The 24,451-nt window shown below is 40.6% G+C and overlaps 1 protein-coding gene across 2 annotated transcripts in view; it reads right to left on the bottom strand.

Moving 5' to 3' along the window:
• Positions 1-24,451, bottom strand: part of dnah2 (dynein, axonemal, heavy chain 2) — a 52,655-nt gene that overhangs the window by 20,181 nt on the left and 8,023 nt on the right. For both annotated transcript variants that reach the window (XM_031863593.1, XM_031863594.1), the window contains exons 12-49: positions 23,925-24,107; positions 23,516-23,727; positions 23,044-23,190; positions 22,426-22,582; positions 22,008-22,117; positions 21,406-21,535; positions 20,459-20,653; positions 19,540-19,684; positions 19,135-19,327; positions 18,653-18,853; positions 18,288-18,444; positions 17,723-17,888; positions 16,000-16,163; positions 15,557-15,718; positions 14,985-15,088; positions 14,352-14,508; positions 13,563-13,639; positions 12,683-12,863; positions 12,373-12,511; positions 11,968-12,263; positions 10,658-10,744; positions 10,443-10,568; positions 9,630-9,740; positions 9,167-9,355; positions 8,664-8,761; positions 8,270-8,459; positions 7,425-7,605; positions 7,135-7,262; positions 6,296-6,448; positions 5,596-5,721; positions 4,629-4,847; positions 4,116-4,233; positions 3,283-3,419; positions 2,550-2,687; positions 2,224-2,382; positions 1,314-1,466; positions 485-576; positions 100-295 (exon numbers count right to left, since the gene is read on the bottom strand). In XM_031863593.1, the coding sequence (XP_031719453.1) occupies positions 100-295; positions 485-576; positions 1,314-1,466; positions 2,224-2,382; positions 2,550-2,687; positions 3,283-3,419; positions 4,116-4,233; positions 4,629-4,847; positions 5,596-5,721; positions 6,296-6,448; positions 7,135-7,262; positions 7,425-7,605; positions 8,270-8,459; positions 8,664-8,761; positions 9,167-9,355; positions 9,630-9,740; positions 10,443-10,568; positions 10,658-10,744; positions 11,968-12,263; positions 12,373-12,511; positions 12,683-12,863; positions 13,563-13,639; positions 14,352-14,508; positions 14,985-15,088; positions 15,557-15,718; positions 16,000-16,163; positions 17,723-17,888; positions 18,288-18,444; positions 18,653-18,853; positions 19,135-19,327; positions 19,540-19,684; positions 20,459-20,653; positions 21,406-21,535; positions 22,008-22,117; positions 22,426-22,582; positions 23,044-23,190; positions 23,516-23,727; positions 23,925-24,107 (5,877 nt within the window). The remainder of the gene's footprint in view (positions 1-99; positions 296-484; positions 577-1,313; positions 1,467-2,223; positions 2,383-2,549; positions 2,688-3,282; positions 3,420-4,115; positions 4,234-4,628; positions 4,848-5,595; positions 5,722-6,295; positions 6,449-7,134; positions 7,263-7,424; positions 7,606-8,269; positions 8,460-8,663; positions 8,762-9,166; positions 9,356-9,629; positions 9,741-10,442; positions 10,569-10,657; positions 10,745-11,967; positions 12,264-12,372; positions 12,512-12,682; positions 12,864-13,562; positions 13,640-14,351; positions 14,509-14,984; positions 15,089-15,556; positions 15,719-15,999; positions 16,164-17,722; positions 17,889-18,287; positions 18,445-18,652; positions 18,854-19,134; positions 19,328-19,539; positions 19,685-20,458; positions 20,654-21,405; positions 21,536-22,007; positions 22,118-22,425; positions 22,583-23,043; positions 23,191-23,515; positions 23,728-23,924; positions 24,108-24,451) is intronic.

The raw sequence follows: 24,451 nt of genomic DNA, 5'->3' as shown, positions 1-24,451 counted from the left end.
CCCTTTGACAGCATGCGTGTTGCAGTCCAGTGGACATTGAGTACATTCATATCATAAATCATTGTAGTCATCTTTCTCTTTATTGACACCTGAACCAACCTGTGAAGACATGTTGACAGTGAGGGCAGCCCACTTGTTATCCAAGCCCTGCAGGACGCTCTGGGCCACCGAGGTTTTACCAGTTCCCACAGGCCCAGTGAGCAGCACTGGGTACTGACCCAACACCAGAGCCATAACCAGGAAGTTGTAGCGAACTGTGTCCACTGTAGGAACCATAATCTTATAGAATGGAGCACTGCAGGAGGAAGGGAGGGATATACAGTAGATGCATTGCAGATGTTAGTGGTAGGTTTTACCATATAGTGTTTTTTTCAAAAGGGAAAATAACTGTTTTGCCAGAGAGTGTAAAGGATAAAACATCCACATTCCCACACATATATGCTTACAACAGCTGATGTCAGACACATAACAACACATTACTTACTTGGCATTGAAACGCCAGCCCTTTGGCAGCTTATCTTCAAAAGAAGCCCAGGTTTTGTTCTTGGTGTCCACATAGTACTCATAAACCGTGTCCTATAAGAGTTTACATGAAAAGATCAGAGAATGTTGGTGCCTGCTCAGATAGATTCATTCATAGATTCATTTGTGACATGCCTGTGGTGCATTTAAGATGCTTACATTAATCAAACCAAGGCTTGCAATTTTCAAACCATCTACACATCATATTGATAAAGTGTTAATGATTAGTGTAATGATTATAGAAGTGCAGGTTATTGCAGAAGTTCTCAAAGTGTTGGGCGCCAGACAACTAATGTTTTGACGTCAGAATCTTTTTCAAAGCGGAACAGTAAACAAATCTGCTGTCACAATAGCAATCCTGTTCATTCAGACAAATCTTCTGTAGGTTTATAGAATGGACCCATATTTAACGGGGACGAAAATCATTTTCTGTAATCTGAAAACCTTTCTTTCTAAAAAGGTGGGAAGCACTGGGTAATTGTCTTTTTATTAGGGAACAATTTGGCACAAAATGGGACTCACGTTCTAAACTGTCATGGTATCAACCTGTGTTTGCAATATCAACTGCTGTAGTCGTGGATTCACAGCATATAAACATCTTTCACATGTCTTTCCATATTACAATAGCCCCCTAGCCTGCCAAAGCCACTAAAACATAACATCTAGCCACAGCAGTTGCAACCTGCATTACACTTAACACTGGTCTAAGCAAGCAGACTAGTGAAAAGAGAGTGCTGTTTGACTGACTTTCTATGTCATAAGAGTGTAAACAAATGTGCTCTAAAGAGGACCTTGAAGGGGAAGGTGCCTTCCATCCCCCTTATGAAGTTGTCCACCCTCTTGCGTCCATCCTCATCAACAGTGGCACAGATGGACCAGATAAGGCTGAAGACGAACCAGAGTTCCACCATCGTACCCAAGTTTTTTGTGTCCAAAGTATTCACCTGGAGAAAGGGAGAAAATTTGATAATGTCAGAAATGTGGATTTACTTTTTAATGCCTTTAAAATGTATTGCTGAATTTCAGTCACAAGTCTGAAGTCAGTTACAACACATGAAGCTCAAGCGTAAGTTCAGTCAGGAAGACGATACTCCTGCATGCCTAAGCCCGTAGTGTATTTCTCATACATCTGCCAATCACTCCTCGTGCATGCACACTCATCATTTCCTTGCTGTTATTGTTCGGGGCTGTTGATCATGATATCAGCTGTCTAGATCAGCTGCTCTCTTCTATCCAATAGCACAACGACACAAGGACATCGTTGGCCTATCATCTTGCTGCTGTCTCTCATAAATATGATTGTCTCTCTACCTTCAGTACATTCATTCATGATGCTGTTACGCAACCCTCCACCTCCCCATCTCCCCATCTCCGCCCAATCTTGCAGATTCATCAGCTTCATCAAACTCCTCATTCTATCAGCATCATCAGCCACCACCACCACCAGTGTCTGGACTCCACGGGGGCAGACGCTCCTCAATTACAAATCTCCCTGTAGAGTCTAAGTGCCAAAGACTCTGACGACTTTATCATCACATATCATTTGTTCACAATAAACAATTATCTTTTCTTTGTCTGACTTGTCTCTCCTGATTGAAACACCATTAAGGATCAACATTTAAGGTGTGCTGGAAAATGGTTGTCATTGAGAGGGATTACAATGAGCAGTGGAGGTTACAGATTGTACTCTATTTGTCTTACCCCATTGCTGGATGTAGCCAGGGAGTCGTAGAGGCGGCAGAGGGACATTACTCCATTTAGTTCAGTGATGGGAGTCAGCTCCGTACAGTTTCTCTTCTTAAAGTTCAGTGTGCTCTCTATGTATTTCTCAAACAAACGCTTTAAATGATTCACTTCAGCCTGTGGAGAAATGGAGAGATTAACAAATGGAGATGGAACGGAAAGGGTACCAGAAAATAAGGGAATAAAACAGGTGTCATTCACAAAGGTTTTCTTATGTTCCTCTAGAAAATGTTTTCAAAAAGAAAGAATATGACGATGAGTTATTATGAGTGAATGGATTGTACCTCGGGTCGCTTGTCCAGCCAGGACTGAACTGATGGCTTCCATCCCAGATCAGTGTAGTCGTTGTAGACCATACCGCAGCGAGAAACTGTAGCTGGAGAGGCCATTGCCAGGTTCTCCACTTCAAACAGCAACGACACCTGTGACAAAACAAATAGTGATAGTTTTACTGTACATGGTTGACTATGATACAAAAATACATGGTAATTAATTGGATTCTGATTTCTTATCAGTTTCATTTTTTAATCTAGGACCATAAACAAAATAAGATTTATTCTCCAAAGACAGGGAAATGTGTTTCCACTGAGTGCATTATGTGTGCTTCCAGAACAAAGATATGTTTACATACAAAACAAACATCAAAACAATTGTACAAAATACATACAGCAGTGTGTTAATGTCATTTATTACACAAAACTACTGCTATTGTAAAAGTAAAATGTCCATGTTAGTATGCTCTCTACTCAACAGCCCGAATGCTGACATCATTGTCAAAGAAACAGCCAAGTTTGTGTCCTTTGGAGAACTGCACTACTTTCCATTTAGAAATTGGTGAAAGTTCCCAGTAGAATTTGTAATAGAAGACATCTTAAATTGTAACCTTCAGAAACAGTGTGCTGATTTAAATGCAGCTGTTTCAGCTTCAGGGTCCTGGTATTGTGTGCTTTTCATACTATGAAAAGTAAAAATATCGTGAAAAATGCCCGCACGTCTGGTTTCTTGTGCTGTTCTCACCTGTTCGGGCATGGAGATTCTCTCTCCATTGATGAGCGTGAGCACCTTGTTGTCATCCATAACAGAGTTCATACTCTCTATCCACAGTGTGTCAACAGGCCCGTCAAACACAATCCACTTCTCATCTGGCTTCTCGTCTGATATAGTGGTAGAATAATGTTCACTCTGTTACTTATATTTTTTTCACAATTTTAAGACAGCAGGATTAACATGTCTATGTAATATTCACCCGTTTACCTTTTGATTTAAACAATTTGATTTAAAAATACTTCCACTTTTGGTTTTTGGTTTAGAAAACCAGTCAAATATTGACTCCAAAAATCTATGCAAAAAGAGTTACAATGTACAACAGTGTGTGTTGCATGGCAAAGTAAAACATTTTTGGAACTACAGTGCTGTGTGCTAGATCAAAACTTTTTTTCCCTCGTAGTTTTAATGAACTTTCTGGTTGTTAAGCATTTTAAAGATGGTTACAATGATTGCAAAGAGTGGGTCTAGTGCCCATATCTGTTTGTAATTCAGTAAATCTTAGGTAAGATGGAACAAAAAGGACATTAATAGCAACATAAAGCTTCCTTTGCTCCTTGAGGATGAGGATGTGTGGTGAAACAAAGAAAATGTGTTTATGATGACAATATTAAATGAACTGTCTGAATGAGCAGTCTCGTAGCTACATTTCAAGATGGCAAAGATGCTCCTTTCACACTTTTCACCGTTTACTAATACTACTTTTTCAAAATAAAACCTGCATGAATACTCTATTAGAAATGGGATGGGATGGGATGCAGCGAGAGGAAGAATAATAAGTCCCTAGTGTGTGTACACTTATTCACCTGCGCAGGCTGATCTCATGAGGGAAGGAAGCACTCCGTCAGACCACTCATTGGTGGAGAGGTCATTTTCTCCATACAACTCTCCCAGACTCATTGCCTTGGGGTTCAGAGGATAATCCTGTTGTACCACAGGGACCAAGGCGTGGAAGAGAAAATGATTGCATCAATAGATGCATTATAATGACAGATCATAATTACAAAAGTCTTTTTGTCAGCTACAAAGCTTAAAATTATGAGAACATATTAAAACAATAGCTTTTTGTGGAGCACATGCATTTTTTTGCTCATTGTGTGATCATTTGCAGCCCCTAATCTGATTAGAGCAAGGAGTTTACGAACGCATGAATTGATTTTAGTAACTGAAAAATAAGAATAAAGAATTGTAAATAAGAAGGAAGAAAACGGGAAGAGAAGATAAACTAGTGCCCCTTTTTGTGACGCAAGAACATGTCAATTTTGTTTAAAGGAACAGTATTAGCCAATAAATTAGTTTTCTTTTCCTTCCACACCCACCTGGACCAGGTTGAAGCCAAGCTCTCCTTTGTGGTGCAGGGAACTGAGGACAATCTGCAGAGTCCTCCAGGTAACACTCTTAGCACTGCCTGTCTTGCCCACCAGCATGGAGGAGTGTCTGGAATTTTTGGTCTCATAAAGTTGGATGACTTTGGTCACGGTAAAAGGAGTCACCTGCAAACCGCTCCGACGAAGCTCCACCTCTATAGCCTCCTTCAACTGCAATAACGTTACAGAAAACGATCAATGTTGATCAGTGAGTCAGTGATGGTGATACCCTGAGTGACAGTCAAGATACAAACACTTGTTATGTATTTGACCAGGACGTACTAGGGTCAAGTGGCATTAAGTTGGTCTATTTTGGGTTATACATGTGGCTGTGCTCATACAGCAGTTTAACTGCACTGTCAGACTACAAGATGAGAAAATAATGTAGCATCAAATCTGCTACTAATGAGATCATCTTGGTAAAGGGAACTGTGCGCTATCTTTGGTTTTCTTTTGCACACACAAACATGTGATGTATGCGATGATTTATATATTTAAATAATTAAAGTCCTCTATATTTTTGTTCATCAGCAGTCTTTACAATCACATTCAGACTCATGCTCATGGACATTCTGACACACATGTTTGCTAACACAACCTTCTCCAGCAAAGTCAAAGAGACAGCCATATAGAAAGACAGAGACAGCATATGCAGAGACAATGGTGACATCTAAATGTGGTTTAACTGCTGAGCATTACAGTTTCAGTATTGGAAAATATTTTTTAGGTATATATTAATGCTACAATTAATATTAAGAAGAATTCTGGGGCAAGTGAACTATAGTTGAACAGTTGAATAGAAGATAAGAAATAAAAACAGTTTTGGTATTTGTTTATCAAAGAAGAAGGGACACTGTCATACAGCAAACAAAACAAAACACTAGCGCTCTGCAGGTAGTGATTTCAACCGCTGACTTACCTTGCCATAGTCAATAATGGGTATTTCCACACCAGGAAACAGGTCATGGGTGATCCCATTGAACACTGGCACGTCAGCAGAGGACATCTTAGCGATGTTCATGTCCTTCATAGCCATTAGCAGGATCTGAGAACAGAGGTACAAAGGCAGATCCACTAACAACTACATTCCCTATATAGTAAAGTTTAGTTTATTTGAAAGGGAAGGACAGTAGTTAGTTTAATTACATTTATAGGAGCTGGTTTCCTGTCATTTGACATCGTAGTTAAACAGGATGCCAAAAGAAGAGATGACAGCACAGCTTGGGTTCATATTTAAGCTCATGCATGTCATAGCAACTGCTTGCTATTCCCATGCAAGTTACAATATAAGTATAAATTAAATTCCCTCTTTGTGTTTCCACAGACAGCGTTTCCTCGTTGATCTGCAGTGTTCGGTCAACTTAACGTGGTGTCTCAAGGTCTTTTTAGTAAAAAGATAGTGTAAAGATAAATCAAAATGATGGAGGACTGTCTATAGAAACTTGTGAATTAGGACTATAGATACTGTTACCTCTCACTTACATTGGAAGTGCATTCGGAAGGGATCTGTTAATCGCCAGTGTGAACAACAGGAGTGATTATAGTGAGCATAACCTGTTCCCAGTAGATTGGTTTGTTGCACATGAGAGAGAGAGAGAGCGCGAGAGAAAGAGACTTACTTGTTCATTGGGAACGTTGGGGCAAGAGCGCCGCTTCGTCCCAGCATAGCGGAGCATGGAGGTGAGACTACGCAGGCCAAAATCATAGTGGTCCAATTTAGACAGCTGCTGCACTGCCAGGGAGTACAGGGTGAACACTTTCTTTGCCAGGTTCTATGAGGGGAAAAAACAGAGACAGAGGTAGAGAGTCTTTATGCTACTGAGTTACAGAGACAGAAAAGGAAGAAACAAAAGAAGACAGAGGTAGAAAGGTGAATCAGTACAAACATGAGATGAGTCAGAGTGACTTAGCAGTAAATAAATCCATCACTTCCCATTTGCTGCTTGAGTGGGCATCAAAGACATGTCTCAAAGCTTCGTTTTCAACGATACAGTCAGCTTGCATTGCAGCAAGAGAGAGCATCTGTGGTAAGACTCACTCTTACACAAATATACCTGTACACACACGATGCACTCACACCATGACCTTTCACTGAACCCTATTCCGACACTGATCCCAGACCAGCGCTCACTGCTTAAAGGAGCTTGAAATCAGTGGGGAAACAGAGAGATCAACATCCATCTCTGATCTATGTTCAGCCGAGGCTCCAATCGCTCATATTTCCCAACAATATTACATTACATGGCATTTACAGTGCAATAACCAGAATTGTCTGTTAAAAACCTTGATGAATAAATGATATAAACACTGTAAGACTGTAATCTAATATAATGAAAATCCAAACTGAATTTGTCATAATGAAAAGGCAAGCAGTGCATTTCTAATTGAATTGAATTGAATCCTGTCTGAGCTCTTCACATAAAAGATTATAGTATAACAAATCCTTGAGTCGCAGTACCCTGCAATCGTTGAAGCCCTCTCCAAACAGTATGATCTCAGCGATTAGGGTAGAGTCTGGCACCACCATGGAGATAGGTCTGAACATGGACTTGAGGTTGTCTGGAAGCTCAGTACGACCAGCGTAACCTAGGGCAAAAAAAGCAAATGGAGAGAAAAAAAACCTTTATGCATTTATTTTCATAACAAAAAAAACATACGAAAACGTCCTCTGAAAATATCCCAGACTACTTCCTCAACATAGTTTCCATAACATGCAGTGTGTGCATTTGCACATTTGTGTTGACCTACCGGGATTCATGGTGATAAAGATGCCACACGACGGGACCAGACATATCTGCTGTCCGTCAAAATGGAACTTGGATTGTCCAGCTGAGAGGGCGGACAGGATGGACAGGATTTGCTGGGCCACCACCGACAACACCTCGATGTTGATTCTGTTGAACTCATCGAAGCACCCCCATGCTCCCGTCTGTCCAGGGTGGACACAATGAAATACGTACACAAGTTTTGCAAGGATTATTTCATTCCCGAGCTGAAACAAATACACCAGTGGTGGAATGTAACTAAGTACATTTACTCAACTACTGTACTTAAGTATGTGTAGTTAAGTGTTTTATGCTACTTTATACTTCTACTTCAATATATGTTGGAAGCCAATGTTGTAGTTTTTTAATTCACTACATCTATTTGGCACCATTTGTTACTTTACTTTTATTATGGATTAAGCTACCTGGCAGTATATAAAGTAGTTGAAATCAATGCATCACTAATTATAATTTTATTCTTAAAACGGGACCATAATGAGTACTTTTACTTTTGATCCTTTAACACTGAACACTTAACAGTATATTTACACAGTAGTTTTGATAATTGTTTGGGTACTTTCTCCACCACTGGTTCACACACAAACAGAGCGAGAGAGAGCAATTTACTACTTACTAACCCAGTTTTAGTTTCAATTACGTTTAAAAGAAAATCTTAACCAAAAATGAGAAGTGTTTCAATAACTAGTTCGTAAAAAAGTGCCATCCCTAACATAAACACAACAGCATATTCAGTCACATGCTGTCACTCAAAGGTATACAAAATACTGTTTTCGTCACCATCATCATTTTCCCTTTAGCATTTCTTACCTGTGCCAGGCCAGAGTACATGCGTCCCATAGATTTGTAGTCTAACCCTTCGGAGCAGTTGATCACGATGACGTACATGCCAAGAGCTTTGCCCAAGTCCTTCACTGTCTCTGTCTTCCCAGTACCAGCTGGGCCTTTAGGAGAGCCCCCCCGATGGAGATGGAGTGCTGTGGTCAGAGTCATGTAACATCTGGACAGAGTCAAGCATTTACAGACATCAGAATACTGACATCAGTGCAAATCTATTCAGTCTTCAGTCTCCAGAATGGGGGATGGGACTCATTCAGTTGTCTGAATATTAAAAATAATATAAATAAAAGTAAAATACTTTGATTAACTTCTAAGGAATTACTTAACTGACTCGTGACAGATTGATTGACACTGATTGACTGACCTGTCAGTAAGTGGAGTGATGACGAGCCGTCCAGAGTTGCCCAGGTACTCGTAGCCATACTTGAAATGTGTGTTAGTCTGTCGGATTATGCAGTCATCCTGTTTGGAGAACGAACAAACCAGAAAATGGATAAGTTTGTGGATGTTTTCTTTGTCTCCCTCCAACTCATCTCAGCTCAGCAAAACTGATCTCTTGCTGCCATAAAGTGGAGTGGGAGAAATGCTGATGATTTAGAAAAGAATATGAAACAAAGTGAGGGTTTTTGTGTCGCAGAGGTCTTTTAAAGTGTTCCTTTAAATGCCACAAACTATGGAATCATTAATAGCGAAATCTATACTGATTTGTTTTACCACAGTTTTGCTTTTAGCTTTTAAATTCAAGAGTGAAATTCATTTTTACAGCCATTAAAAAATGTTGCTGAAATTATGGCCTGTTGTGCCCTTCTTTTTCTCCATCCTGTCTCCTATCTGTTGTTCTTCTTACTTGCATCACCCATAGCATACCTTCTCCCAGTATAGTCGCAGCTGGCAGAGCCATTCGAAGGCATTGACGTCCTTGCATTCTGATCGGACCAGCTTATCAATGACATCCCGAGCATGAACCTCCCCCGTTACCAGTGATACAATCTTCAGACGTATCTCTTTGGACAAGTTGCCACGAATGATTTCTGAATAGCGTTCAAGCTTGGAGACCTGAGAGATAAAGACAGACACAGCTAAGGCTCAAGAGTTTATTGGAAGCCTTTGAAATCTTAACATCATTATGTTGGCTTCAAATGGCGCCGAAAAGGCTGATACGCTGAATTTAACATAACAAGGCTAAAAAAATCTAAGGCTGCTCAAAATATTGAAAATGATTTAAGCTTTCAGCTTGCTGTATGGAAACACACTGGTGAGTTAACAAATGATCACAGTGAGTTCACTCAAAAATATCTAGTTAAGTTTAGTTAAGCTACAAAAACTCAACCTGTTTCCTCCGTAGGGACTTAAGAGAGGACTTTTCAGCTCCCTCCTTGCTGGTAATGAGAGATTTAGTGACATCAGTGGTCCACTGGATCTGACTGGCGGTGATCAGCATCTAAAATAGAAGAATACACACTGAACTTTGTTTTAACCTTTAGCTTTGTTCATATTCTTCACTTTAACATAATGACATGGACTGAGTAAATAACCATGGGAATAGAGAGGGGTTCATCATAGTGTTCATTTCGTCACCTATTTTCTTTCTTAATTTAGTCTTAGTCCTAGTCCAGGGGTCAAATGCCATTGTTAGTTTTTATCATATTTAGTCAACCTCATTGTTGTCTGTTTTAGTTGAAAAGTATTGTTAGTCAAAGAAAAACATTTAATCCGAATTAATTGATTTTGACCGATATTGAACATTTCAGTCAATCTAGTTTTGCAAAAATATCCCCTTGTTTCTTTCTCCCATGCCCTGTTGGTGAAATTCTTACTCTGACTCACTCTGACTGTGCTCAATGTGTGCTGCTGGTGTAGTCCTATAATGGCGCACATAATATTACGTCTCTAACCTTGTACGTTGATATAGCTTGCATTTAATGACGTCACTGCCACCTCTTCATGGTCTTGTCTTTGTCATGGGAAAAAAATGTGGCTGACGAACACACTTAGTATTCGTTAACGACATTAACACTGGTTCAGCAGGAATTGGGAAATGTGCAAAAAGACTGCATCAATGTCAGTCAGTCTGAATGTCAGATGGGTAAAGATGCAAAACCACAATGATTTTAAAATGTGAAACGACAAAACACGAATGTACCTGTCCCGGCCACTCTTTGACCCATTTGTCGAACTTGTCTGTCAACTTATTCAGAGCTGCAAGGCAGTTGGCCAGAGATTTCCTCAGTGTGACACGCATGGTCTTCTCAACTTTACACAGCCAAACCTACGTGCACACAAAACAAAATGGTGCTCACATTCTCCACCTCTCTGAATATTGTATATTGATCATGATCATAATCATTGCTGCTATACCTCCACGGTTCTGTCCAGTGTCACCACGTCGCTGAAGTCAACACTCTCCCCATCAGCAGAGAACATCCCAGTGGCTGTTTTAGTACCCTAGAAAAGACATACACATCTCAGTGATTCTGTATGATATGAAAACAGTGTTTTGTGGTTAAAGTTTTGAGGCCACTTCATCCTAGAAATTTGACTTGCTGAAATGGGGCAATACATGTAGCAAAATGTAACCTTATCAATGTGGCCTTTACAGGCTTTTGCAGATACATTTTACCATCTAAACATTTTGGAAAACTAAGAAACATTAGTCAGCACAAGGTTCAGTTTAAAAAGGTGTTTCTGCAGCACATGATGTGGTTTAATACCATCAAGTCAGGTCCAGCGTACCAGTGGAGAGCACAACTTATTGACTCTTGTTTGATGACACCGACTAAAAAGTGATGTGACAAATGAACCTGCATTGAAAACAGTGGAATCATCTTATCTTAGCAATGTGTCTACTTGGGCTGTCTGGATCATGTTGTTTTGCCCCAAATCCTGATCAGATCCTGATCTGATATTTCCACACTTTTCTACAGTTTTAGGACTTTTCCAGGATATTTTGCTGGTATGACAGATGGAAACATACCTGAATATTTCTATGTGGAAGTCTGATTTAAAAGATGTGCAGTCTATGGCTAAAACTTATCTATGAAATCATCTCTTACGTTCTTAGAAACTATGACAAATGAAATGAATAATAAAAGCTAGCACAGGTACCATCCAGCAATGACTAATATTTACATTTGAAGTATAATGTAACTTGTATTTTTTCGTGTTATGGCCAGTTAAGTTGTGATGTCATCCAACCTGCATGTGCTACCATGTGACATGACTCCGGAGTGTGTTCAAACATCATATAAACTACCATTTGAACGTTAATATGATCCTGAACCTAAATTAACATAACTGATCTGATAGATAGCATTGCAGTTCATTCTCAGCTAAAAGGAAAATAGTAGAACGTTGAAATAATTTTCCGGGACACCGTGAGATTTTCTATAACATTTGACTGTTTCTCTCCATTTGTTTTACATCACTGGAAAATTGGTCAACTGTTTTCCAGGCTGCGTGGGAACCCTGTTGAAAGAACTTTTAATTCATAATTCATAATTTTGCAAAGGCATACTTAGCCTACAATAAGACCACATTGACATTATTAAAGCATTTCAAATATGCTTGACAACTGTTCCCAAAACAAAATATGTATAGCCTGCATGATAAATGTCCTATATGTTGTGTAATGTATGATGTTCTTGACTAATTGGCCTTAAATGACTCACAGTGGTAGTAGTGCCGCACTGGCCACTGAGTGCATCTGGGCCTGGGATTGATTTCCTGGTCATTTTTGCATTTCCTGCCTTTTCAATGCGCAGCCTCTTGATGTTGTCGAAACACTTCTTCAGGTGGGGTTGAATGGCTTCGGGGTTCTGTGACTGCCCCAGGATCTCCAGCACATCCTCATTCGACAGGAAATAAAACCTTGGGAAGATCTGCCTCTTGGTCTCCAGGTACATGTCCAGGGCCTTCTGGATCTCCTCCAGCTTGGAACTCATCACTGACAGCTTCCCATGCAAGCCTGACAGACAGAGGGGAGGCTGTTTGAAGAGTTTATTTTATATATATATATATATATATATATATATATATATATGTTCTTTAAAGCAACATCATATATGTTGTCATACCAGGGTGGTGTGTTCCCTGCAAGGCGTTTTGTGTCTCGTGGAGTTCGCCAGTGACGGTCTTCCAACTTGAACTGAAGATGTCAAACTCTTTGCATTCACGAGGGAGCTGCTCCCTGATGTCCTCTCCTTGGAAAATGTTCTAGAGGGATGAAAGAAGTGAAAAATGGAAAGCGACAGAGAAAGATGGCGGTATGGCAGCGGGAAGAGGTTCATTGTGACGAGTAAACTAAAACCAGAGAGCTGTGACAGATGTGTTTTACAACGGCGTAATCCTGTAACATAGTAAAGTATGTGAGTGTGTTTCTCGTACCTCCAGATAGATCCACTGCCGCTGCACATTGAGGATCATCTCGATGACTTCCAGCACCTGTGACAGCTGCCGTTCCCAGCAGTCCACCTCCCTCTCAAAGGTTTTGACAAACCGAGAAGCCTTCATTGTGGACAGCATGGACATGTTGTCCTCCAGGGCCTGGAAAACCACCTCGGTGCCCCTGACACAGAAAGAGACAATTAAACTGCTGACGGCTGCCTGAAATGGATTCAAATGGTGATGCATTTTCACAGTGGAATAAATTCAATTTAAGTTATCAGTTTAATAGGTAAACCAGTACAGCTTTGTGTAATCCAATGCAGTTCTATACATCCTTATTACTGTGTAAACGATGCCAAAAAGCTTTTTGTTACATATTTTTGACTGCGTAACATTGAAAGGTATTTCTAATATTCACTCCCCTATTGAACATCATGAACTTTGAACTCTCTCCCTCCCTGCTTCCTCAAATATGATAACTGTGGCTGACTGTAACCTTCTCCCCTCTTGTCGAATCAGTGGCCATGACTTGAGCTGCTAATACGACTGGGCCTGAGGTGTCCCTCTATTCATTTTATATGCAGCAGTTGGCCAATTCTTGCTTTCACCAACCGGGCTGTCACACGCTTAATTAACTCTGCTCTGCTCACTCGTCTCTGACAACAAACAAACTCACTCACTGCTAACAGACACGTCATCCCTGCATCTGCGTCACATTTATAGAGGGATCTAGAGATGCAGGTAAATAAGAAACAATGACGACCCAAATCTATGACTATCAGTTGGAGTGAGTTTCTACCATAGACTGTATAAAAGAAGGTTGCAGTTATGACTTCTTGAACCCTTCAGCCATCCCTGTCATTAAGGCTTGCTTTCTCACCTCAGCCGATAGTGACCTTTGTAAGGTTCCAGGTACAGGAAAGTTTCCTCCCATGTCTTGGTAATGTCCTCCAGACCCTTGATTATCAAACACATAGAGTAATGTTAACAGACAGAACACTTGCAGAGGAAAACATTTATATTTTTCTATTACACAAGCGTTACGATACATTGTCGTGATTAGATTATCAATGACAGGAAACCATGAATCTTAGCTTGAGTTCTACTGCTCTCATATACTGTATCAGAGATGGAGAATCCTTTAGAATCTAGTGTCATAAAAAGATCTTTCTTTTCTTTTTCTCCACTCTTTTCATGCTATTCTACATCTCTTAATTCTTTTTTGAATCCCTTGGAAGTATGTTTAAGGACTAACATGGCGATATACTGTATACATGTCCGTAAAGTAAAAGGTCATTTTTTATCTGCAATGTCAAAAGTAAAAGGTACAGCTAAACACCACTAAGGAGGAAGTATTTGTCTGAAACCTTTCAGTTTAAGAATCTGACAGGTTACACGTGTGAGGAAGGTAATATTGTTTCTAAGTGCAAACTGAATGAAAGGCATAGAACAAGTGTGCACTGTGTTTCTATGCGCATTAATCTGGCCCTGAAACGTCACTGATGTAACACAGTAAGGAATGGAGAAGGGTTAGGGGCAATATTGAAGTTGGCAAAGGTTGAGGGGGCATGAAAGCCTGAAAGCAGTGTGGAAAAGAGCTGGTCAAAGGCAGAAGAAGCTACAGAACTGCCCACTAGGCATTAGTCTAAACGACAAGAAGAGACTGGACCTTTTCTATGAAGAGCTCCTTGCTGGCAGCCCCAGAGATCTCACAGATTTTGTCAGTATACTCGTCAAGCTCCAGAGATATGATCTTCTCCAGGGTGAAATCAGTGCTAGTATGATCGAAAGAGCACTGCAGCTCTTCACAGATCTGCTTCCAGTGCCTAAAAGAAAGGTGGCATTGAAAGTATGGTTTGTCTTAGTCTTAAATTCCCCAGGAGGTGAGCTGAAGAAACAAAGGTAAAGTTAAAGGTAAGGCTAACAAAGCCAATTCGATTTATAGAACGCAAAATCACAGTTCACAAATTTGGTTCAAAGGGCTTTAGAATTTGCACAACATATTACATCCTCTATCTTTAGAGCATTAGGCCTTAGCAAACTGAGGTGCTACCATGTTACAAAAACACATGTAACAAGACTGAAGAAACTACATAAATAAGCTAATACAACGGGACTTAGCGAAAGGGTTTGTGACTTTAATGCATTAACTACTGTTTAACTACATGACTGCTATTTTATATTTGTGCTCCTGTCATGTCTTGTACATGGTAACTACTGCAGGACCATAGTTCCAAGATATACTGAAATGACAAGTGTTGTATGACAAATACATATCTTCTCTTTGGTTTTCATACGATACCTGTCTCTCATGGCTGGGTTCGTCAGTTCAGCAATGAGAGGGATGATCCGCTTGAACTGGTCAATCCTGTCCTTGGAGGAATCCACTATGTCCCACTCCTTATCCTGAAATCAGACAAAGATCAGGTCCTCACTACTGTGTAGTGTAAATGAAATGTGAGAGCAGCTGAGGGCTTTATTTCAGCTGTACCTTTTGTGATATTAGCACATTATTTTGTGCATTCTAAGGGGAGGCCATAGATTTGGCTGTCACTGTAAAATGCATTTTTGGCAGAGCCTGTGGGTCTAAAGCTCAAAATATCAAATGAAGCCCCCAAGGAGTTTGCTAACTTTGTATCCATTAGAAATACAAAAAGTAATTCAGTGTTCTTTCGACTGAAACCACGAATAATGTCCAGCTTCTGAATTGTACAGTACTGATTACATATTGTTTTGGCATTAGTTAATAACAATCTATATGAAACAAAACCTAAACTTACACTGGTGATATATCATAGCTAAACCGTGACTCTTACACTGTAGCACGGCGCCAACATCTGCAGCTATTCAAAAGCTATGAGTGATGGAACTGACCTTTAGTTCTCTCTGGAGTTTGTGGAGTTTTTTAAACAAGTCCTGAGCCGTGCTGCCCATGCTCTCCGTCCGCAGCGTAGAAAGTTGTCCAACCTTCCAGATGTCCCAGTTGGCATTCCACTCCTGCGTGATCTCCCAGACCTGCTGCAGGTGGTCTAAATCCTGTACAAAACACACGGACACAAACAAACATATGGACAAACAAATGTTCAACCATTAAAGTGTCTTGCATCACTGTGACAAAAACTATTTATTTTGAAATTTCTTGCGACATTCTGGGTTTGAATTCCCTAATATTATATACTATCAAGTACTTGTAATGTTTACAAACGGCTTGCTTCGTTCACCCATGTTGAGAGACAGTTTATCACGACCACAATTCCCACAACCCTCTCTGCTTTATGTTTGAGCGTATGGCCTATGAGCCTAGTGCTGTGTCAGACCTTCTCCAGCATTCGTATGCTTTTGGTTGGGTGCTGCTCTGTTTCAAAGAAGCCCAACCCCTGAAAGATGGCGCTCTCTTCTTCTTTTAGAGTCTCCAGCTGGCTGCGATACCCCACTATCTCGTTTAAGGCCAACTCAGTGCTCAACGCGCTGTCAAATGGACCTGGATATGCACATGCAAAGAAGGGAGATAAAAAAAAAAACACATGAAAAAAGCATACAAATTGACAAACATACCACAGCCATATGTCCACACACTAGGACTGTCCAAAAATGAACTTCAAATATTCGTTCTTAAAAAAACACATTGGCACTGTTTTGAGGTGAACTTCTTGTCAGACGCCCTGTTTCTGTTCATTAGCGCGCTGTCCGCAATGGACGAGGAACAGCTGATTGGTGACATTAAAAGTTCTATAGTTCTATAGTTCTATATCTATACAACATCATTTCACTACAAAAAAATAAATAATGTAGCAGCTGGCAAGAGGGAGATTGCCAGGGAGTATGAACCAGTTTCCTCCATGCTCTTGACTATAGTGTTTGTCATTTCCAGTCAATTTCACAATATTTAAAAAAAAAAAATTGTTTAAAAGTACAACGCTTTTATATAATAAAAAATATATATATAATTTTTCAGATTTTAATATCTATTTTTTACTATTAAAAATACATATTCAGATTTAGAATATTCACTGACAGCCCTACCACACATAAAAGCACAAAAATGAAGTGCACATATTATGCAATGCATACTGTTTCTTAGCCTCAGCAAGAACACACAGATTTGCATATTTATTGGGAAATTATCATATAAACCATGGAAGGCCAACAGCTCGGCCATAGAGACGGCACAAAGAATATGTGAAACAAACACACTGGTACAAGCCTTAAGAAACTAGAGATTTGTTAACCATTAGACCATTAACCAAGATTTATTTACAAGGTATCTATCGGTAATAATACTATATCTGTCAAGATCTTGGTTTTGGCCACGTTTTTGCCTCATCCCTGTCTCATTTGTTTGCCTGTACTGACTGCCTACCTGTGTACTGAACCTGATCTGATCAGTAGAGACTGTTTTATCTACACTTGATCTTGCTGTCTGGGTTGTCCTATTGAGTCCTGGTTTTCCTGTGCTTCCATGAGGCGTAACAATATCTATAAGTACCTTTGTTTGTCAGATATCCCATTCACTGTATTGGCAAAAAAATAAACTTTCATCTTGTTTTTAAATGTAGAAACCCTTATTATAGATAGAATTTTCAATAAATCTAGATTAAATTGCTATCGTTCTGTACAATGACATATAATATGATAGGAGTTTTAATTCATACAAGCCACTCTTATAGCACTTATGTGAAGGAGGAGAAACAAAGGAACTATGGTAGTACCCCAAAACAAAAGGGAAACGGGAGCCAAAAAGAGTGGGAAAGGAACAGAAGAGATGGAGAGGAGTGAGAGATCATGATGTGGCAGGAAATGGTGTGTCTCCCAGTCAGGAACATTCCTTTTAATATGGAAGGGCGCAGCTGTGAAGTCATCAATCATCAAGGGCAAGAACAGATTTAATGCAGGCTATTGGTTCTAAATAGGCCACCAATAGATTAGTAATGGCTCACGGACAGAACGAAACTGAGAGAACGACACTAACGTGCATACACCATGGTGATAATGTGTATAAGTGTGTGAAAGAGAGAGAGAGAGAGTGTGTGTGTGTGTGACCTGTGCTGTTGAACTCCTGCACAATGGTCTTGGTCTTCTTCAGGAACTCAGGGATAATACTGTTCCTAAAGTTCTCCTTCTGCTTCTGCAGCATGATGCCACTGTCAATCAGCACCTGCTGGAACCACACCCACTCCCCATTCAGCACCTCACGCATATCCTGCACCTGTTAGTAAACCCAAAAAAAACGTAGTATTTGTTGTACGTATAGATACAGTACCCTAACCTGACCCGCCAGATGGTTTGTGACACAGAACCATCTGGAACCTGTTGGGAAAAGGGCATGCACTTCCAAAAAAAACACTTGACAGGTGATTGGATGAAACCATCTGTCAATCAAACTCTTGCCGAGGTCAATGGGGAGAAAAGCGAAAACATTACAACAGCAATAGAAGGCACTTTCTTTTACTAACTGAGTGTTTGGGAGAGAAAACCTGAGAGCCATTACAGGGGTGCAAACGGCAAAGTCACTGTTATACAGTATACATCTTACACACACTCCTGTATCATTTATGCTGGATATGTGTATACTGTATATTTGTTTATAAATGAGTGAGGCGCTTACATCCTGTTCCACTGGGACCTCATATTTGTCCAGGATAGCAAATTGGTCATGGATGAGAGGAATCTGAGCCTCTGTCTTGGCCAAATCGCCCTGGAGAGTCTCCAAGAGCTTCATGCTCTCACCAAACTCCGCCAATGTCTGGGGAGGTCGTCTCAGCCTAAACTCACACACAGAGACACAACACAAATGTTCAAATGTTTAGGGGATCAAGATCAGCTCCCTTTCCTTTTCCTTCTTCCATTAATCTTCATCTCCCCTAAAAGCCAAGAACCTCTCTTCCTCTTGGCACCTGTCAACTCTACACTCTGTAATAAACACATCAATTAACCCCCCCAAAAAATGAAATCATTCGCTTGACTTCCCACCTGTTGGCATTGTCTTGCAGAGAGCCATGGAGTTCTTTTAAGTGGGTGCTAGCCATTTGCCGGAGCAGCTGAGTGAACTTGGTTTGCCACTCGCTGCAGAGCTGCGCCAAGGAGGACTTGATTGGTGAACAGTCCAGCGTGACAACCCAGATGTTCAAAACCGTCTCTTCCTGTTGAATGGTGTAGGCTTTTTCCGTGTACCTGGGGGAGAACAACGGACATGACACAAAAGAGGGAGATTATTGAGTCTGTATGCTTCATTATGGTAAACAAACATGTAAACAATGTCTTATGACGAAATAAAACAAATGTGCACTTGGGAGATTGAAACAGATAAAATGCAATTAGAGGATAGGTCTGTAGAAAGTGAATTGTAAAAAATAATCAGCTGCCGGGAACAACAGTTGTTGTCAAAAGGTTCATAGAAAACCTCTTAAACGGGTCAATTGAAGAATGATGTGAGTAGGATTATTGCACAGTGCCTGTGTATATCTGCATCAAAAGTAGTGACTGGTGGGTTTAGTCTCCGGTAGCGTTGTATAAAGGAGTCCTGGTTGCTCTGCCAGATATCCCTGTATTTGTCCCAGGTCTTCAGGTAGGCCTGCAGTTGGCTGGCATTGGATGTCATCCCTGCGGTAACTGCAGCCTGAATCTTCCTTATCTCCTCGTCTTGCTCTGAAGGATTAAAGCGGACCATGGGTGACAAAGGGGACAGACAGATAGACATGGTGGTAGTATACATACATATACAACTGCTCAGTAATCACTGTCTGTAATTTGCGTAATTTCAAAGGACTTTATGTATACATCAGGTCTGCATTTGATCAGCACCCAGTAAAAACTGTTCAGATGCGCACATTTGTACTCTCCGAAATATATGTCCTTACCTATGTTCATGTGTATGGTATTCCCTTCTGACGGTTTACAGGAGAGAATTTCAGGCAGTCGTTTAAATTCTGAGACGGTGTCGATGAGCTGAGGCATAATGTTCACAATCTGAGCAAGCTTTCCGAGTGTCGGGGAGAACTCGACCTGTTAAAACAGACACTCACTTTTACCCAAGATATCACATCGCCAGCCAATCAATTGTTAATTAAACTACACTGCTGCCAGGCTAATTTACATATCTGTGTGTGTGTGTGAGTGTTAAATCAAGTTTGCACCAAAACAGTCATACCATCACCATGTAGCAAAGCCTCGCAGCAAGTGCAAGATGCATCAATGTGAGCGTGGCAGGTGTACCTGTGTGTGAGTTTATTGTCACAATCAAAGGTTGTAATTTGTCCAACTCATTGATCGCCGCATGTGTGCATATGTTCGGGTGTGTGTGTGTGTTCTATACTATTTGATCACGACATGTAGCTATTCTCCTGTGCTATCATATTGTAAACCAGCTATTCCCAACCACTGGTTGGCCTCAGAGGTAGTGGCAAATGATTAGATTGAATTTGAAAAAGATATATTCGTACCAGTGACATAACACATTTGTATGGTCCAGTTTATTTTTTCCCCTTTTTTATAATTTATTTGGGAAGGTGGTCTTTAGAAACAAGAATGAGAATATCTGCTGTAAATGGTATGGCCGTCTTGTCGACACGAGAATCTCTGTTTGCGAGAGCAGCACTTAAACTAGCCACACAACAAGACTAGTTTTATGTTTCCTACATCACTGAGCACACGCAAGATCATGTGATACAATTTTGCCGTCCATGCAGGTCAGCACATGGAAACACATCCTAAGATATACAGCCATATCTTATACTCATAATCACATGACCCAATTGGATTAAGACGGATTGATGGTACCTTTGGTGTTGGTGTGGTTTGGAGGGTTGCCTGGCGCAGTGCTACTAGGACTTTGAACAAGGGATTGGGCGATGTCTTGCCGTCTCCATTGATGGCCATGGATAGCTTCTCCATGGAGTGCTTGATGCTGCTCCAAAGAGCTTGCTCTACCAAGTGGTCCACTTTCTCTGTGTAGGTTACCCAGTGCTCCTGGACCTTAAACACCATGACAAATGAACACGCATGACATGGCAGTAAAAATATGGGCTGTACCTGTTATCCGATAAAAATACAAAAAGCTCAATAAATCGATCTCTCAATAAGAAAGGAAAGAGATCCCATAGATACAGCTGTAGATTACAATGATTGCTGTTGAGTTGAGTAGTTGGTCCTTGAGGGAGTTTTATTCGGGACATTTTTAATTCAACTAAACTTATTTGAAAAGTATGTTTTTTTTTACTAGTTTGACCGCTAGTGAAAGGCAGAATCAGTAAGATTTGTTGGTTGCAGTTTGTAAACACAACACTTAAAGGTTGCCCTTCTCCACGGCTCAACAACAGAAGAAGCTCATGCCTCCTGATTGTTGTTTGGGTGCTCACCAGCAGGATAAAGGGTCTCGACAGAAACAGACACCTCCACACACCTCCATTGGGTCATGGTTGTCTGCGATGATTGAAGTGATGAGAGGGAACATTTTTGTGTGGTTCTATACATTGTTTTTTAGGAAAATCCAACTCATTCTGTCCTTAAAATACTTATGTGGGTCAATGCTATTGTATCCAGCAATTGTTTAACTGCTTTATACCTCATCTCTAGAAAAAAGAGAAAACAATCTTGCTTCCCTATCCTCTAAGCTTCTACTACTACTTATACTGTAGTATATCATATAAAGTAAGCAGAGAATAATATTTTTAAAAAAAAACTCTGATGAAAGGCTACCAATACTGAATGAAAAATAATGCACAAACCTCAGGTCCATCATTACAGAAGGTTTTGTGAATGCGGGTCATGATGTTAACAATATTCCGGTGCGCTGAACACAGTATTTGGAGTTGGCTCTGCTGGTGAGTCTTCTGGTCATCCTCAAACTCCAGGTTCCTAAGAATTGCAACAGGACAAACATCCATTATGCCACCAAGAAAGGAAACAATGTGCATCACTTGGAAGCATAGGTATATTCAAAATGCTCCCCATGTGCATCGCTTCAAATCAATGTCAAAAAGTGGAGAGGCTTCCTTTGTGAGCTTTCAGTATAATGCGGTTACACTGGCCTGTCAACACGTCTATTGGTTTTCTAGACCATTACCTGTACATCTGAACGGAGACTACACAGAATGACAGCACAGACAAAAACCACATGTCCACTGAGTAAAATAATAAATTAATAAGAAGAATATAGCGAAGGGGAGTGATCAATTCTGAGCAATTGAACAAAAAAAAATGTACCCACTGTTTACTGTTTTTAAAGAATATGCATTTTAAGTACATCTATATTTATAATCTATATTTTGTGTATTTACTGTGTTAGGCATCCCATGCAATGAGGAAGTAATCAAACATCTCTTGGTACCTGTATACAGTCTTTCCATCCAGTTTAACCAGCAATGTTTCACTGATTCGGCGACAGAGGTTGAAGATGGATTGGTTGGATGCTTTGTAACCATCGACTGTCCACTTGACCTGGAGGGTAATGAAAAGGAGAAAGAAGCAACTCCTCAGTACAATTCACTTACTGAACCAGGAATCTTCCACCTTCCAGATCTGTTGAGGATGCTTTTAGTCACTTCTGTCCTGTTCTCTGGAACTTAATGCCTGACGAAGTAAGATCTGTGAAAACTGTGTCCTTGTTCAAAAGTACACTGAACATTTGCAAACACATTTCTCCAGCTGTTCAGGGGATTTAATCCGCACGCTGAAAAAAAAACTCTCCATTCACCCACTTTTTCATTTGTACACATGTCAGAAAGGGGTGAGCTTTGTGTTACAACCTTGTTAACATGCAGGAGACATTCCTGGATGAAGAAGTTAGCAGCTCCTTTAGAAGACCACAGGAGCTTGGTCAGCCCTGGCTGAATCTTTTTATTCATGAAACCAATTCGCTCCCGGAACAGACCCAACTCGTCGGGAGACAGCATTCCAATGATCCTGATACACGCACACACACATATATACAGTACACACACACACACACACACACACACACACACACACACACAAACAGGTGAGGTAAGTACTATTAGTGTGTTTTGTTTACTTCTGGAGTGGGCAAAATACCTAACAACTAGAAAACAGTTTGTTTTGAGATTTTCAATATTTGTTTTCATTTTAAATACCCTGTGAAGTCCTATGTTACCAGCTAAGAATCAAATATTCTAATGCTTGACAGACTTGGCTTTGTGATAAACCACACATCAGTGTTTAGAGTAGGCACAGTATCGTCCAAAAAATAAGAAATCAGATGATTACCACATAACCATACACATCAGGCCCCTGATATCAGAAATCATTGTTCAGTGTTGCATGCATGTTTGTTCTCCTCTTCTCTGTGTGTGTGTGTGTGTGTGTGTGTGTGTGTGTGCGTGCGTGCGTGCGTGTGTGAGTCAGACCTGTTGTAGTTTGTGACCAGAAGCAGTGCTCTCTCACTCAGGCATCTGATGTCCTCCCTGTCCTGGGAAATGTCAGACACACACTGGGGGATCTCGTACTTTAGTCGATCCCAGTAGTGGATCTCAGAGAAAATATTCAACAGGTTGCTGGACAAGAAAACACATTAAAGAAAAACACACAAAATAAATACAGTAATGAGCACATGCATGTGTCATGTATGTGTGCACACATTTGAGTAGAACAGTTTAGTTTCTAAATAAATATATTGTGTGAGAGCATATCTGTGTATCCAGCTGAGGAGTGTGTATTTATACATGTTTGGGCATGAATGCAAAGTTACCACGCAACACATTGGCTCGGGTTTGTGTGTGTCACAAGTACACAGAAAACACTATGTAAGACTGTGTGAATCTATACTTTAATGTGAATGCCTTGAGTGTCTTGTGTGCCAGTCTTGATTACGTCACCCACTTATCAAAGTTGACGTTGAGCTTGGCGGTGCTGTCCTTGCGGCGCACCATGAGTGGCTGCTCCAGTTTTTTGAGGGACTGTCCATCCAGCTTCTGGTTCCACTCGCTGAAGCTCTTCCTCTCCATCTCGTCCAGAACCTGAACTATCTGGCTGTAGGTGAAAAACACCTTGTGGTTGTATGACTCGGGTAGGAAGTGGGCCTTCTTAAGCACCTGGAGGGGAAGGAGAGAGGACAAGTGAAGAAGAAGTCAAGGAAGGAGCTCCAGAAAGTGGGTTCAGTTAAGACCATGAATGCCATCTGTTTACAGTCAACATATGGTTCATACTACACTTCTTTACTTTGCATTGCTTATGTGATAGCATGACTAAAACAATAGAAGAATAGATCACTGTGTGGTGATGGACTCACCTCCATGGGTCTCGCTAAGCTTTGTCTGAGGGCCATCAACCAGTGGGCCTTGCCTGCCAACCGGGGCATATGGTCGGGAGGAGACCACGTCTTCTGGTTCAGCTCCTTGTTGACCATTTGGAGCTCGTTGTTAAAGATGTTTATCACTTCCTCCACCTTCTCTTCTGTGGTGCGCTTAATGGCCTGTGACGGAGAGGATTGGACAGAAGTGAGTGAGTAGATGAATTACATGGGAGTGAGAGAAGAAAGAAGACAGGTGAAAGACAAACATTGAGCAAAGAAAATAGAGAATGAGAGTTTGAGAATGAGCATTGTGGTAATACACTGAGACAAATATGGGGTTTCTAAACAAGCTCTAAATACAACATAACAAAGATAAACTATAAACCAAGCCTAATATGGGAAGTCTCTTTTGCTCTCAGAGCATCAAAGTGATAGAAGAGTCAGTTCTTTAACATTTACTTTGGTAACTTGAATGTTTGTGTGTGTGTGTGTGTGTGTGTGTGTGTGTGTGTGTGTGTGTGTGT

The sequence above is a fragment of the Anarrhichthys ocellatus genome, unplaced genomic scaffold, assembly GCF_004355925.1.
Source record: "Anarrhichthys ocellatus isolate YVR2014 unplaced genomic scaffold, GSC_Weel_1.0 scaffold29, whole genome shotgun sequence".
NCBI lineage: Eukaryota > Metazoa > Chordata > Actinopteri > Perciformes > Anarhichadidae > Anarrhichthys > Anarrhichthys ocellatus.
The sequence above is the reverse complement of the archived record's forward strand: the minus strand, read 5'-3'. Positions and strand labels throughout refer to the sequence as shown.